The 13,104-nt window shown below is 39.9% G+C and overlaps 1 protein-coding gene across 1 annotated transcript in view; it reads left to right on the forward strand.

Moving 5' to 3' along the window:
* Positions 1 to 13,104, forward strand: part of FMN2 (formin 2) — a 437,381-nt gene that overhangs the window by 36,246 nt on the left and 388,031 nt on the right. The window contains exon 2 of the mRNA XM_023730863.1: positions 3,416 to 3,582. Within this exon, the coding sequence (XP_023586631.1) occupies positions 3,416 to 3,582 (167 nt within the window). The remainder of the gene's footprint in view (positions 1 to 3,415; positions 3,583 to 13,104) is intronic.

The following is a 13,104-nucleotide window of genomic DNA, read 5'->3' on the forward strand; positions in this document are numbered from 1 at the left end:
ACATGCAAGATCCTGTCTCCCTTATTTTTTGTCATATACAATATCTACATTATAGGAAATAACTAGTTTCATGGCTATTTTCAGTCATTCCATAAGATACGTACAGTGGATATACTGTTAGGATAATTAATCACTTGAGAATTGAGGGATATGGTTTCCTAGGTGTTCAGTTCTACTTAGGTGCAGGCAAACTCAGTTTTGTAGGAAAAAAAATATTTCCCCTAAAAAATGTCCTAGGAGACCAATGTATATTCTCTAATGACCTGAAGGAATAGGGATAGCAGACAGGCCTCTTTTGCTCTGCTTGGCACACCTAATATCAGAGACAGATTTTGAGGTTAATAAAACCAGCCATCGAAAACCCTATGGAACACAGATCTACTCTGACAGACATGGGGTCACCATGGGTTGGAATCAACTCAGTGGCTTCTGGTTGGTATTTTAAGGGAGTCCCTGGGTGGTGCAAAAGTGAATGCATCTGGCTGTTTAACCAAAAGGTTGGTGGTTCAAGCCCACCCAGAGGCTCCTCTAAATAAAGTCCGGGCGATCTACTTTTGAAAAATCAGCCATTGAAAATCCTATAGAGCACAGTTCTACTCTGACACACACGGGGTTGCCATGAGTCAGAATCAGTTAGACTGCAGCTAGTTTTGGTTTTATTGTTTCACAAACAGGAAGAGGCAAGAAAATGGCAAGGAGTTGGAGTTGACTCAATGGCAACTGGTTAGTGCCCTGAAAGAATTTAACATTTACGTGTTTGGAAATTTAGTTTTTATAACTCACAGACCTGAGCCTGCTTTTGCACAGCCCTGAGCTAAGAATGGTTTTTATATGTTTACAGTTCTTAAAAAACAAAAACCAAAACTAAAAAACAAAAAGAATATGCAATAGAGACCTTTGGTGGCCCTAAAAGTATGAAATATTTATTATTTGACCCTTTACAGAAAAAGTATACCCTTCGTGTAAAACGATATTTCATTTTTCAGTTTTTACTATGAAGTAAATAAATTTTTGTCACAGAATCACAGCACTGTATTCATTTGGAAATATTTATCGATGCTTCTTATGTGCAAAGGGCCAGATTGGGAGGATATATGCTGGCCATCAGGGAGCTTCTGTTCCAGTAAGGTTGTGGTTGTTTGCTGCTGTCGAGTTGGCTCGAACTCATGACGATGCCATGTACCACAGAACAAAATGTATCCCAGTCCTGCACCATCTTCATGATTGTTGGTATGCTCGAGTCCACTGTTGCAGCCGCTGTGTATTCTGAGTGCCTTCCAACCTAGGAGGCTCATCTTCCAGCACTGTATCAGAAAATATTCTGTTGTGATCTATAGGATTTTCAATGGCTAATTTTCAGAAGTAGATCACCAGGCCTTTCTTCCTAGTTTGTCTTAGTCTCCAAGCGCTGCTGAAAACTGTCCACCATACGTGGCCCTGCTTGTATTTGAAATACTGGTGGCACAGCTTCCAGCATCTTACCAACACGCAAGCCACCACAGTATGAAAAACTGTAAAAGTGGCATGAGGGCGATGTCTGACCTCCTCTAACTTCTCTGGGGGAAGGAGAATCAAGATCAACAGCCCAAGGCTGATTCCTGTGAGGTAGAGGTCAGACATGCCTCTTCTCTCCACCATCTCTACCAATTCTGATACCAAACTGTCCCTCCCATAGCATTCTCTACTTCTCTGCTGGGTTTGATAATTCATTGTAATGGTCACACAGAACTCACAGACAATACTCAGGATTATGGGGTTTATTAGGGAAGTAACAGGTTACAGTTCAGGCTGAGGAATGCTCAGGATACAGTTCTTCCATCAGGACAGCCTTCTTCCCAGCTGTGCTCACAGGCACGCCTCTCCCTGGCCCTCTGCCTCTGCCCAAAGACGCTCAGCGTTCTTGCTCCGTGGGCCTGGAAGCCCACTGTGTGGTCTGTCCTGCTGGTCTCTCTTGCTGCTGTTTCTCTGCCACCACTTCTTGCTGTCTTCAGTGTTACAGCTTACCTTTTGTTTCTTGGGTCCAGGAGCTTCTCAGCACAGGGGTCCTGTGTCCAAAGGATGTGCTCTCTGCTCCTGGCTCTTCTTCCTCGGTGGTGGTGGGAATCCTCTATTTCCCACTTCTGGAATGGCTCCTTTCAAGCCCAGTGGGATGGCAAAACTGACCAATCCCTTTGGTGGCCACAGTTACTATCACGCAGTCCCACCCAGTCACTTGGGTGGGAGTTGTAAGACCATGGCTAGAAAGGCTACACAAAGGTGATCCATCACACTGCAAAAACTGACAGACAGTTGGTGAGTTTAGTGAGGTAGGTAGACATAAAACAACTAAGTTTCACAACTAATCCTTGATTTAAAATGACGAATTACACAAAGGCGCTATGGAAGGGTGCCAGGAGGGTGTGTAAGGGGTCATTGAAGGCTTTTCTGGAGAAGTCTGGAGGAGGGCAGAAATGAGGGAACAGTTGTGATTCTGGAAGGGACCCTAGAGATTTTCTATTTCCTCTACTGTATTTTATGACTGGCAAACAAGCTGAATTCAATTTCTGAAGGTTAGAGAGCTGGTAGTGTCCTGAACAGATTAGGGACTGGACCCATGGCTGTCAACCCTGGCTGACATTAGAATCGATCGCCTGGTGACTCATGAAACACCGATACCCGGCTCCGTCTCCCCAGGTGATTCTAAAGTACAGCCAGGACAGAGCACCACTGGCCTAGGTGGAGCCAGGGCCTCCGCGGCCCTCAGCCAGTGCACTCTTCTCCCTGTGTCTCTCTTCTCTTGTCACTTTTAAGGAAATAATACAAGATGTAAGGCTGGACCTACCCTAGAGTTTATGTTTCTGAGGGGCATCTGAGAAAATTTTGAGTTTCAGTCTTTCTCCTCTTCAGGGCAACTTTTGTTTTGCTGACCAGCTCTCTTCCCTTCTCAGGGGTTTGTTCCTTTGCCTGCCTTCCCGTGTCCCCATTCCCTGCCCCTCCCCATCACCATGCTTGAGGCTGGGAATGCAAGCCAGTGAGATTTCTTAGTGCAAATGGTGGAACGCTGGGTTACTAACTACGTCTTCAGGGAACTATATCCAGGCTAAATACAAAGGAGGAAGATGACCATTTAAATCCAAAAGGATAGGGGGCTTCTTCAGACAGATGATGTACAACCTATAATGTGGTCCATTCTCTCCCGGTGCAGGAGGTATTTTTGAGAATGGCAGAGCAAACCAGGTCTGCCCTTTCACGTGTGGCATCTCAGGCCCCAGGGCGCAGTGTTCTCTGGGTTTGAGAGGTTCCTCTCTGCGCACATCAGTAGCCTTGGAAACGGTGTTGCTCCCTCACTGTGTTTACCAGGCTCCTCTCCTCTGGGAGTGTTGGGAGCCAGGTGATCTGCCAGTGCTCTCTCCTGATGACTGTGTTTCCTCCGCAGGGCGAACTCTGCTGGAGAAGTTGTTCAGCCAGCAGGAGAACGCTCCACCAGAAGAAGCAGAGAAGTTTTGCTCCCGGATCATTGCCATGGGCCTTCTGCTTCCTTTTAGTGACTGCTTCAGGGAACCGTGTAATCAGAATGCCCAGTCAAGTTCAACTCCGTTTGATGTAAGTAGGAGAATTTGCTTCTGCCTGTAAGGCATTTTGCAGTAGAAAGAGCAGCTGTGATGTGTGTCTCCCCAATCATTCTATAATTTAAAAAAACAGTGTTGTGATACTGCCTTCCTCCCCCTCAAACACTCTGCAGCTCAGTATGGCTATGTCTTCATTTTACTAGGGTATTCTTAATTATTTCCCTATGTTTAACAAGCCTCCTTTTTTTTTTTTTTAAACAGACAGCTACTCTTAAACAATTTTCTAGCCTGTTTTAATTGGTGATGATTTTAAAGTTGTGCTAAGTCAGTATTTGTGACTTTGCTGGTGCATAAACATTCTTTCAGATGCAAATCCATAGGGCAAGATTATTGTTCCCTGTGGGCCCCAGGTTTCCATGGTCCTAGGATGTGATTACAGTGAGTTCATAACTCATTTATGTACTAAATATTGACATGAAGCAGCATTGTCTGCTTTCTCCCCCAGCTCCCATTCACCAAGAGAGTTAATACTGCGGAACAGTAATTCAAAAGGCATATTCATAATTCATAACGAATATCAGCACAGCTGGATTTTCATTTTCAAGCCAGAGTATTGCTAATCTTTCTCAGGTATGTGGTACATTTGTGACATTGGTTGTAACGAGTATACATCTAAAAACCAGATCTGTAAGAATTCTCGCATATGAATTTCTCATAAGGTCTGGTTGGCTCAGTTGTGTGGGCAGAGTAATGGGTTCTCTCCCATATGGGTTAGTTACATTTGTTCCATTGCTTCTCTGCATCAGCCGTTTTGAATACACATACTGTTTATGAAGGAGTGAAATAATGATGACTTTTGAAGGACAATGAAAATGAGCCCTGGCTGAGATCAAGTTCGATAGTAAATAATAAAGTATATATATTTGCCTGTTTTTCTTCTTCCTCTTCTTTACCCATTACAATCTGTGGTCTTTCTTGATCTCTCTTCAGAATTAGGAAAATAAATCAGTAGTACCCTAAAATATTGTAAGATCTTCTTGATACTTCCCATTTGAAAGAAGATACTGCAGGATGTGCTGTGACTTGTGAAGCTGCCTTAAGATTTACTTTTGATTGTTTTTTTCCTGCTGTAATTTTTTCTTAATGACATGGCAGATAATCATTGCTGTTGTTATTGTTGTTAGCTGCTTTTGAGTCAGCCCCCAACTCATGGCAACTCCATGCGCATTGAAATGAAGCACTGCCCGGTCCTGTGCCAGCTCCATGATCGATTGCTGATCAGACATTGTGATCCATAGGGTTTTTGTTGGCTGATTTTCAGAAGTAGATTGCCAGGCCTTTCTTCCCCCTTAGTCCATCTTAGTCTGGAAACAAACAAACAAACAAAAACCAAACTCATTGCTGTCAAGTCAATTCCAACTCATAGCGACCCTATAGGACAAAGTAGAACTGCCCCATAGAGTTTCCAAGGAGTGCCTGGTGGATTTGAACTGACAGCCCTTTGGTTAGCAGCTGTAGCACTTAACTACTATGCCACCAGGGTTTCCTATTAGTCTGGAAGCTCCGCTGAAACCTGCTCAGAGCCTCCACTGATGGACAGGTGGTGGCTGCACGTGAGGTACATTGATGGTCTCCCTCATGGAAGACAATAATTCTACCATTGAGCCATCAATACTAGGGAGATCTTTTACTCTTATGGGAAGAATTGGGTATTTGAATTTTTTCCCCTTCTCCCCTCTGAGAGGTGTATGTTATTGTAGAGCCATGACTTGAGGATTATCATAGGATAAAAGTGTTGTAAAGCTATTTTCTAGAAGACACATGTCTTAGGCTGGGTTCTCTAGAGAAGCAAAACCAGTAAAGTGTATAAATATATATATATATATATATATATATATAGATTATATCAAGGAAACAGCTCACATGATTGTAGAGGCTAGAACGTCCCAAGTCCGTGGATCAGGGTATCAGGGTAGAGGCCTCTCCCAAGTCACACAGCCACAGAAGCTGGCAACCCCAAGATCGGCAGGTCAGAGAGCAGGGCTCCCACTCACAGGCTGTGCAGATCAATGAATCCCAGGTTCGGCAGATAAGCTGACAGCTCAAGTCCCAAGAACGGGAGATGAGACAACAGGAAGCAGCCACAGGATCCAGAGAGAGCAAAAAGCCAGAATGTCTGCTTATATACAGATGCGGGCCACACCCCCAAGGAGACTCCCTTTCATCTGATTGGCTACTCACAGTATATTCAGTCATGAGAGTGATTACATTAAAACACTGAGAATCATGGCCCAGTCAAGTTGACACACAATCTTAACCATCACAACACATCAATTTGGCAAGTTTGAATTATGATGCAGTACAATGGCAAACTCTAGCACTTACTTTTTGATTAAAACTTCCAAAATTAACTGCATTTTTTTCTTTTAAAGCGCAGAAGTAAACAGCTTTATCAGTCAATAAATGTGGAATTGGAATAAATTGAAAAAAAAATAGGGTAATCATATTCCTCTTTTTGAAATCAACTAACCTGGTTCCTTCTTATGTCCCACCTCCTCTCATCCTCATGTTAGACTAATAACTCCCTTCCAGCCGTCTTAGTTTGGAGAGCAGTTAGGAGTGGAGTGGAGAGTGAAAAGCAAACAACAAATAAAGAAAATTTCTCAATATTACACGCAGTAACTTTATATGATTTCATTTCCTCCTTAGTTTTTTCATTAACTCTGTGCTATCTCTTCACCCCTCCCCTAAACTGAACACAAAACAAATAAATCAAAGGTACTCTAGGAAGAAACTTTATTCCATATATTTGACTAGCCATTCTGTTACTGAACTGTGCATTTATTGTATGCACGCATAGAGTCAAAGATTTTCTTCAAAATCCCGAAGAGATACCATTGTAGAGGGAGTTATGCAGACTCAGGTATTATGCGGAATGAGGAGGAATGTAGTTATCTGTGGGGAGAGAAGTTTCTGCTAATTAGTCTCTCTGCTGATTTCCAGCAAATAGCTGTTGAGAGAATTTCTAACCAGCAGTTCTCTTGAGGATAGTTGTCCTTCGAGATAGGATACCCTGTGGGAATAAGCTCATAACTGGTGCTCTTCCCAGCCCCCCCGACTATTCTCTTCCCTAAAAACATCTAATCCCTTATCCCTTCTCCCCTTCTCTTCCTTTTCCTCCCTCCATTTACACATATGATTAGAGCAGTGAAGATTACTGATTTGGGGATTTCACTAATGCAGTTTATGGAGTAGCTTACTTCTGATTATTCGTCTCTTGTTATTTTATACATTTAACAGGGCCTAATAGTTTGCTTTATAGAATGCTTTAGAAAATAAGACTTCATATTCTTTCACTATTTTAATCTGTTTAAAGTTTAAAGAGCTTTAAAGAATAAAGATGGCTTTGAGTGGTAATGTTAATTCGTTTACAACTATTTACCAAATTCATTCTACGGGCCACACAGTGTTTTAGGCTCTGAAGATATGTTAGTGAGCAAGACAAAAGAGATTCCTGTTCTCCTGAAATTTATGTCCTACTCAGGATGGGGGGAGAAGATAAAAAGCAAATAAAAGCATAGATAATTTAATTCAGATCAGATACTAGAAAGTGTGGAAATAATATGATAAAGTGAATGGGGTAGAGTAGGGTGAATCTGATGTGTTGCATTGAGCAAATGTGCTGCAAAAGACCTATTTACAGTGTGAAAAAACAAAGATGTCACTTTGAGGACTAAGGCACGCCTGACCCAAGCCTTGGTGTTTTCAATCCATGTGAAAGGAGGACAATGAATAAGGAAGACCAAAGAAGAATTAATGCATTTGAATTGTAGTGTTGGCAAAGAATATTGAAGATACCATGGACTGCCAAAAGAACGGATAAGTCTGTCTTGGAAGAAGTACAGCCAGAATGCTCTTCAGAAGCAAGGATGGCAAGACTTCATCTCACATACTTTGAACAAGTTATCAGGTGGGACCAGTCCCTGGAGAAGGACACCATGCTTAATAAAGTAGAGGGTCAGCAAAAAAGGGGAAGTCCCTCAACGAGATGGATAGACTCAGTGGCTGCAACAGTGCACTCAAACATAGCAACGATTGTGAGGAGGGCTCAGGACAATGTTTTGTTCTGTTGTACATGGGATTGCTATGAGCTGGAACCGACTCAACAGCATCTAACAACAACACGGTGAATTTAGAAGGAAACTTCTGCAAGGACCTTGAGACATGAATGATGAGAAGGAGCCATGGGTGAGGTCTGTGGAAAAGTCATGCCAAGAAGTGCTAGGAGCAAGTACAGAGGGCCTGGCAAGTGTGCAAGTGTGGCTTGGGTGAGGAACAGAGCAAGGGCCTGTGTAACTAATGCTTTGTGAGATGAGGACAGAAAGGTCACAGGAGCCCTACTGTGTAGACTCTTGAAAGCCATGGAAAGAATATGGATTTTTTTTTTTTTTTAATTGGGAGCTTTTGGAAGGCTTTGTAGAGGGAAAAAGCTTTTTGCTTTATGTTTAACATAGATCACTCTGCCTGGTCCTTGGATAATAGAGTGGACAGCGCAGAAGTAGAAGCAAGTATACCGGTTGGCTGTTGCATTAACTGTGTGAGAGATGGTGGCAGTAACTTGGACTAGGATGGTGGTGAGAGGGATAGAATCTGGAAGTAGAGCTGATAGGCCGTCTGGTAGGTCAGATAATCCTTTATAAGCTGTTAGATCTTAAATGTCTTTCTAGTAGAATATTTTTGGATTTTTTTTTTGGATGCTGGACTTTTTTGGGTTTGGCATATCTGCTGATTTTGCTAAATATGTGGTAAGGAAAAGAGAATAAGTTAAAATGACTTCTTGGTTTTTGACTTTAAGCAACTGGGTGGGTGGTTGTGCCATTTTCTGAGAAGGAGAAGACAGGTCAATTTTAGGGGGAAATGAAAGGACAGAGATGGTGCCCATTATATGCTTTTCTTGAAAAAATTCTGTTTATTTAGAAGACTAATACTTAGCATATTACCTGGCAGGCTTTCGATTTTGCTTTCTGCTGAGTGGAATGATACTGACTTTGTTAGCCAATCAAAATTAGGCCATGATATTTAAAATTATTTTGAGCATCAAAAGATCTGCTGTTGGCTTTCATAAAACAGAAATAAAAATTGAGTTTCTTTAAGAACTTAATAATTTTGTCCCATTTTCTCTTTCCCTTTCCATTACTAATCTGGAGACCCAGAAACTACTGAGTTACTTTTTATTCTCTGTTAGTATCCTCACATTTGCCTGTTGTTTTTTCCCCCTTCTTTTGTATTGCAGATAGGATTCTAAGACAGAGGTATTCCAAAGCTAGCAGGCTGAAACACAGGATCATATGCTACTGCTTGCTACTTAGTAGATTGTACTGTTGAGTTTGGGATTATGGTGCTTTCCTGTGGTCTGAGGAAATACTTTTTTTTTTCCTTCCATTTTTGGAATCCATTCTAATTACCTCTGTCAAATATGAGAAATATATTTCCTGAAAAATTTACCATAGTTTCCAAATCCTTATAAGTAACAAAACCCTAACTATTATAATATTCCATATAATTTAAAGTTTTTCACCACTGCCGTGCTTTCTGTGGACAAGGCACACCAGTCTTCAGTTGAATACTGACCAGGAGCCCATGATCATTGCCTGTTGGGTTGTGGATGTAGGTCATTTTTTTCAAGAACAAGTCCAGTATATAATCCCCTTAAGACTCCTTTTCCTTTGAATGCCTTCATTCATAACTAGATCTTTTTTTTTCTAGGTCATACTCATCAGCAGCTGTTTTCCACCAAACCACAGTTATCTTACATAATTGTAGATTAGCTCTTTTAGGATTTCTTCAATTATAACTATGTCATATATCACATTATCCATTTAGCTCACAAAAAATAAAGTGAGTTTACTTGGCCCAAGGATTTTGGCAAGAGTATATGGTTATATCTACTTAATCCTTTATGAGCTGTTAGATCTTAAATGTCTTTCTAGTAGAATATTTTTGGATTTATATTTTTGGATGCTGGACTTTTTTGGGTTTGGCGGATCTGCTGATTTTGCTAAATATGTGGTAATCCCTGTACTTACCAGATGAGAAAGAGCTCCTTAGTGACATAGGTTTGGATGTATGTATTAGTAAGACCTGAATTACAGAGAAGGAAGACATGAAAATTCAAGTCAAAAAGGAATAAAGGAAACACGACCTTGAACCTGTTGAAAGATAATTAGTCATAACCAATAACAGCTACTACCAGACAACTAATAAAGTATATTCTGCTTTCTGTCACCAATAGCCAGAAAGAAAACTTAAATGAACAAACAGAAACAATCATCTGTATTTGAGTTGTTTTTTTGTTTTTTTTTTCAGAGCAGGAAGAATACTTACATATTATTTAGTCAAACCCGCACAAATATTTTCCTGAGAGGAGTAGAAAGCTGTGTCACATCTCCCAGAGCTAAGAGAATATATACGTACACACATCTACCACCTTTCTTGTCAGTTTGTCTTACTGTGGTGGCTTGTGTGTTGCTGTGATGCTGGAGGCTTTGCCACTGGTATTTCAAATACCAGCAGGGTCACTCATGGTTGACAGGTTTCAGTGGACCTTCTAGACTAAGAGACTAGGAAGAAAGACCTGGTAATCTGCTTCTGAAAATTATCCAATGAAAACCGTATGGATTACCATAGAATATTGTCTGATAAAAGTTTGAAAGATGAGCCACCTAGGTTGGAAGGCACTCAAAATACACAGTGGCTACAACAGTGGGCTCAACTATACTAATGATCATAAAATTGGTACAGAATAGGGCATATACATGGGGTTGTCATAAGTTGGAGACAACTCAGCAGCAACTAACAACAACATACGTACCTATACCTACATATATACATATATATTTTTTTGGTTTACTTTTTGAAATTACTGTATATAGTATTACCAATCATACAATGATTTTTATTTTAAATGTGGTATTAAAATTATACTTAATTTTCCAACTTGGTTTTAAAATTATTTTGGCTAACATTTCTTTTCCTTGTAAGCATCTCTTTAATCCCAGCATAAAACCCGTTGACGATGAGTCGATTACAATTTATAGTGACCCCATAGAACAGAGTAGAACTGCTCCATAGGGTTTCCAAGGTATAATCTTCACAGGAACAGACTGCCACGTCTTTCGTCTTTCTCACATGAAGTGGCTGGTGGGTTCAAACCACTGACCATTCAGCTAGCAGCTGAGCACTTAACCAGTGCACCACTATGCTCCCTTAATATCAGCATAGAAGTGGTAAATATGAGATAGTAGTAAAATATGAGATTTTATTTATTGAAATTTATTTTGTAGTCACATTTTACATTGATTCCATTAGCCAGGTAATCAGATTGCATAAATCCACAATTTTGTTGGGGTTGCTCTGTGGCCTAAGATGTAGTCTATTCAGGAGAATGTTCCATGTGCATTGAAAAAGAATGTGTACTTTGTGACTGTTGGGTGGAGTGTTCTGTATATGTCTATGAGGTCAAGTTGATTGATTGTGTCCTTTAGATCTTCTGTGTCTTTGTTGAGTTTCTTTCAAGATATTCTGTCCTTTACCAAGAGTGGTTTATTGAAGTCTCCTACTATTATTGTGGAACTGTCAGTTTCTCTTTTCATTGCTGTTAGAGATTGTTTTATGTATTTTGGAGCCATGTCGTTGGGTGCATAGATACTTATTATGGTTATGTCTTCATGTCTTCATGATGGATTGTCCCTTTGATCACTATATAGTGCCCTTCTGTGTCTTTTATGGTGGATTTTGCTTTAAAGTCTGTTTTGTCTGTGATTAGTATTGCCACACCTACTCTTTTTTGGTAGCTGTTTGCTTGATATATATTTTTTCCATCCTTTGATTTTTAATAAATTTATGTCTTTGTTCCTAAGGTATGTGTCGTGTAGACAGCATATTGATGGATCCTGTTTTTTTGTCCATTCTGTCACTCTCTGTCTCTTTATGGGTACACTTAGGCCATTTAATTATTGCTAAGTGTGAGTTTGTTGCTGTGATTTTGTAGTGCTTTTTTTTTGTGGTGCAGACATTTTCTTTGTTCCTCTTACTCTCCTGTGCTGCGTTCCTTCTGTTTGTGATTTTTTTTTTCATTTCTTTTGTTTTTTGTCTTACTGAGATTTTATGTTTTTCTTCTTTATTTTGATGAGTAGATTTGTTAACTTTTTTGTGGTTACCTTGAAATTTACTCTTATCTTCCTAAGTTTGAACCAGTCTGTTATTGGTATCGCCTTGCCTTCCTCTCCATTAAAAGTTTATATATCTACACTGTTTATTCCCTCTTTTATTGTTCTGATGTTGTTGTCATTTACAGATTAACCTCTCTGGTTCCCTGTTGTAATTCTTTTGGTTTTGGATAGTCCTGGAGAGTTCATTTTCTAGGTTGATTCTGGCTGGTACAATCTTGCATCCTAGATTCAGGCTGTGGTCTCATGTTGTTTGTTATGAGACTGAAGGACTCTCTTTAATAATTCCTGTAAGTTTGATTTGGTTTTTACATAGTCCCTTAACTTCTGTTTATCTGGAAATGTCCTAATTTCACCATCATATTTGAATGAGAGTTTTGCAGGATGTAGTATTCTTGGCTGGCAATTATTTTCTTTCAAGGTTTTATATATGTTATCCTATTGCCTTCTTGCCTGCATGGTTTCTACCAGATAATCAGAGCTTAGTCTTATTGTTTCTCCTCTGTATGTGACATCTCGTTTTTCTCAAGCTGCTCTCAGGATTCTTTCTTTGTCTTTGGTTTTAGTGAGTGTGATTATGATATGCCTTCATGATTTTCTTTTGAGGTCTGTCCTATATAGGGTTCACTGAGCTTCTTGGATGGCCAACTTTTTATCTTTCATGATATTGGGGAAGTTTTCTGTCAGCAGTTCTTCAATGATCCTCTCTGTGTTTTCTGTTTTCTCCTCCTGTTCTGCAACTCCAATCACTTGCAAATTTTGGCTTTTGATTGTATCCCACATAATTCTCAGGGTTTGTTCATTTTTCGTGTTCTTTTTTCTGACTTTTCCTCAAACAGAGTTGTATCCAAGTATTTGTCTTTGGTTTCGCTAATCCTGTCTTCAGCCGTTTCAAACCTGCTTGTCAGACCTTTTATGACAGTGTTCATTTCTGAAACCTCGTTGTTGATCTTTTGGATTTCTAATTGTTGTTTTTATATGATTTGTACTTGTGAATTTATTTTGACATTTGTTCCTGTATTATTTTTCTGAATTCTTCCATTTTTTATCTGTATTTTTCCTGAATTCATCTGCCTTTTCCATGAGTTTGTCTATTTTTTCCTCATTTTTGCCAGCTTTTTGCTTCAAATCCTGGATAGCTCTGAATATTAGAGATTTGAATTCCTTGTCACGTAGTTCTACTACCTTTTCTTCTACTGGAAAGTCATCTGGTGTTTTAGTTTGGATGTCTACTGGATTCATCCTTTCCTATTATTTCATATGTTTTGATATTGTCTACTGTCTTTGGGACATTCAGTAGTTATTTTCTTTGTTTATTCATTGTAGAT

Source organism: Trichechus manatus, unplaced genomic scaffold, assembly GCF_000243295.1.
Source record: "Trichechus manatus latirostris isolate Lorelei unplaced genomic scaffold, TriManLat1.0 scaffold00039, whole genome shotgun sequence".
NCBI classification, from domain to species: Eukaryota; Metazoa; Chordata; class Mammalia; order Sirenia; family Trichechidae; genus Trichechus; species Trichechus manatus.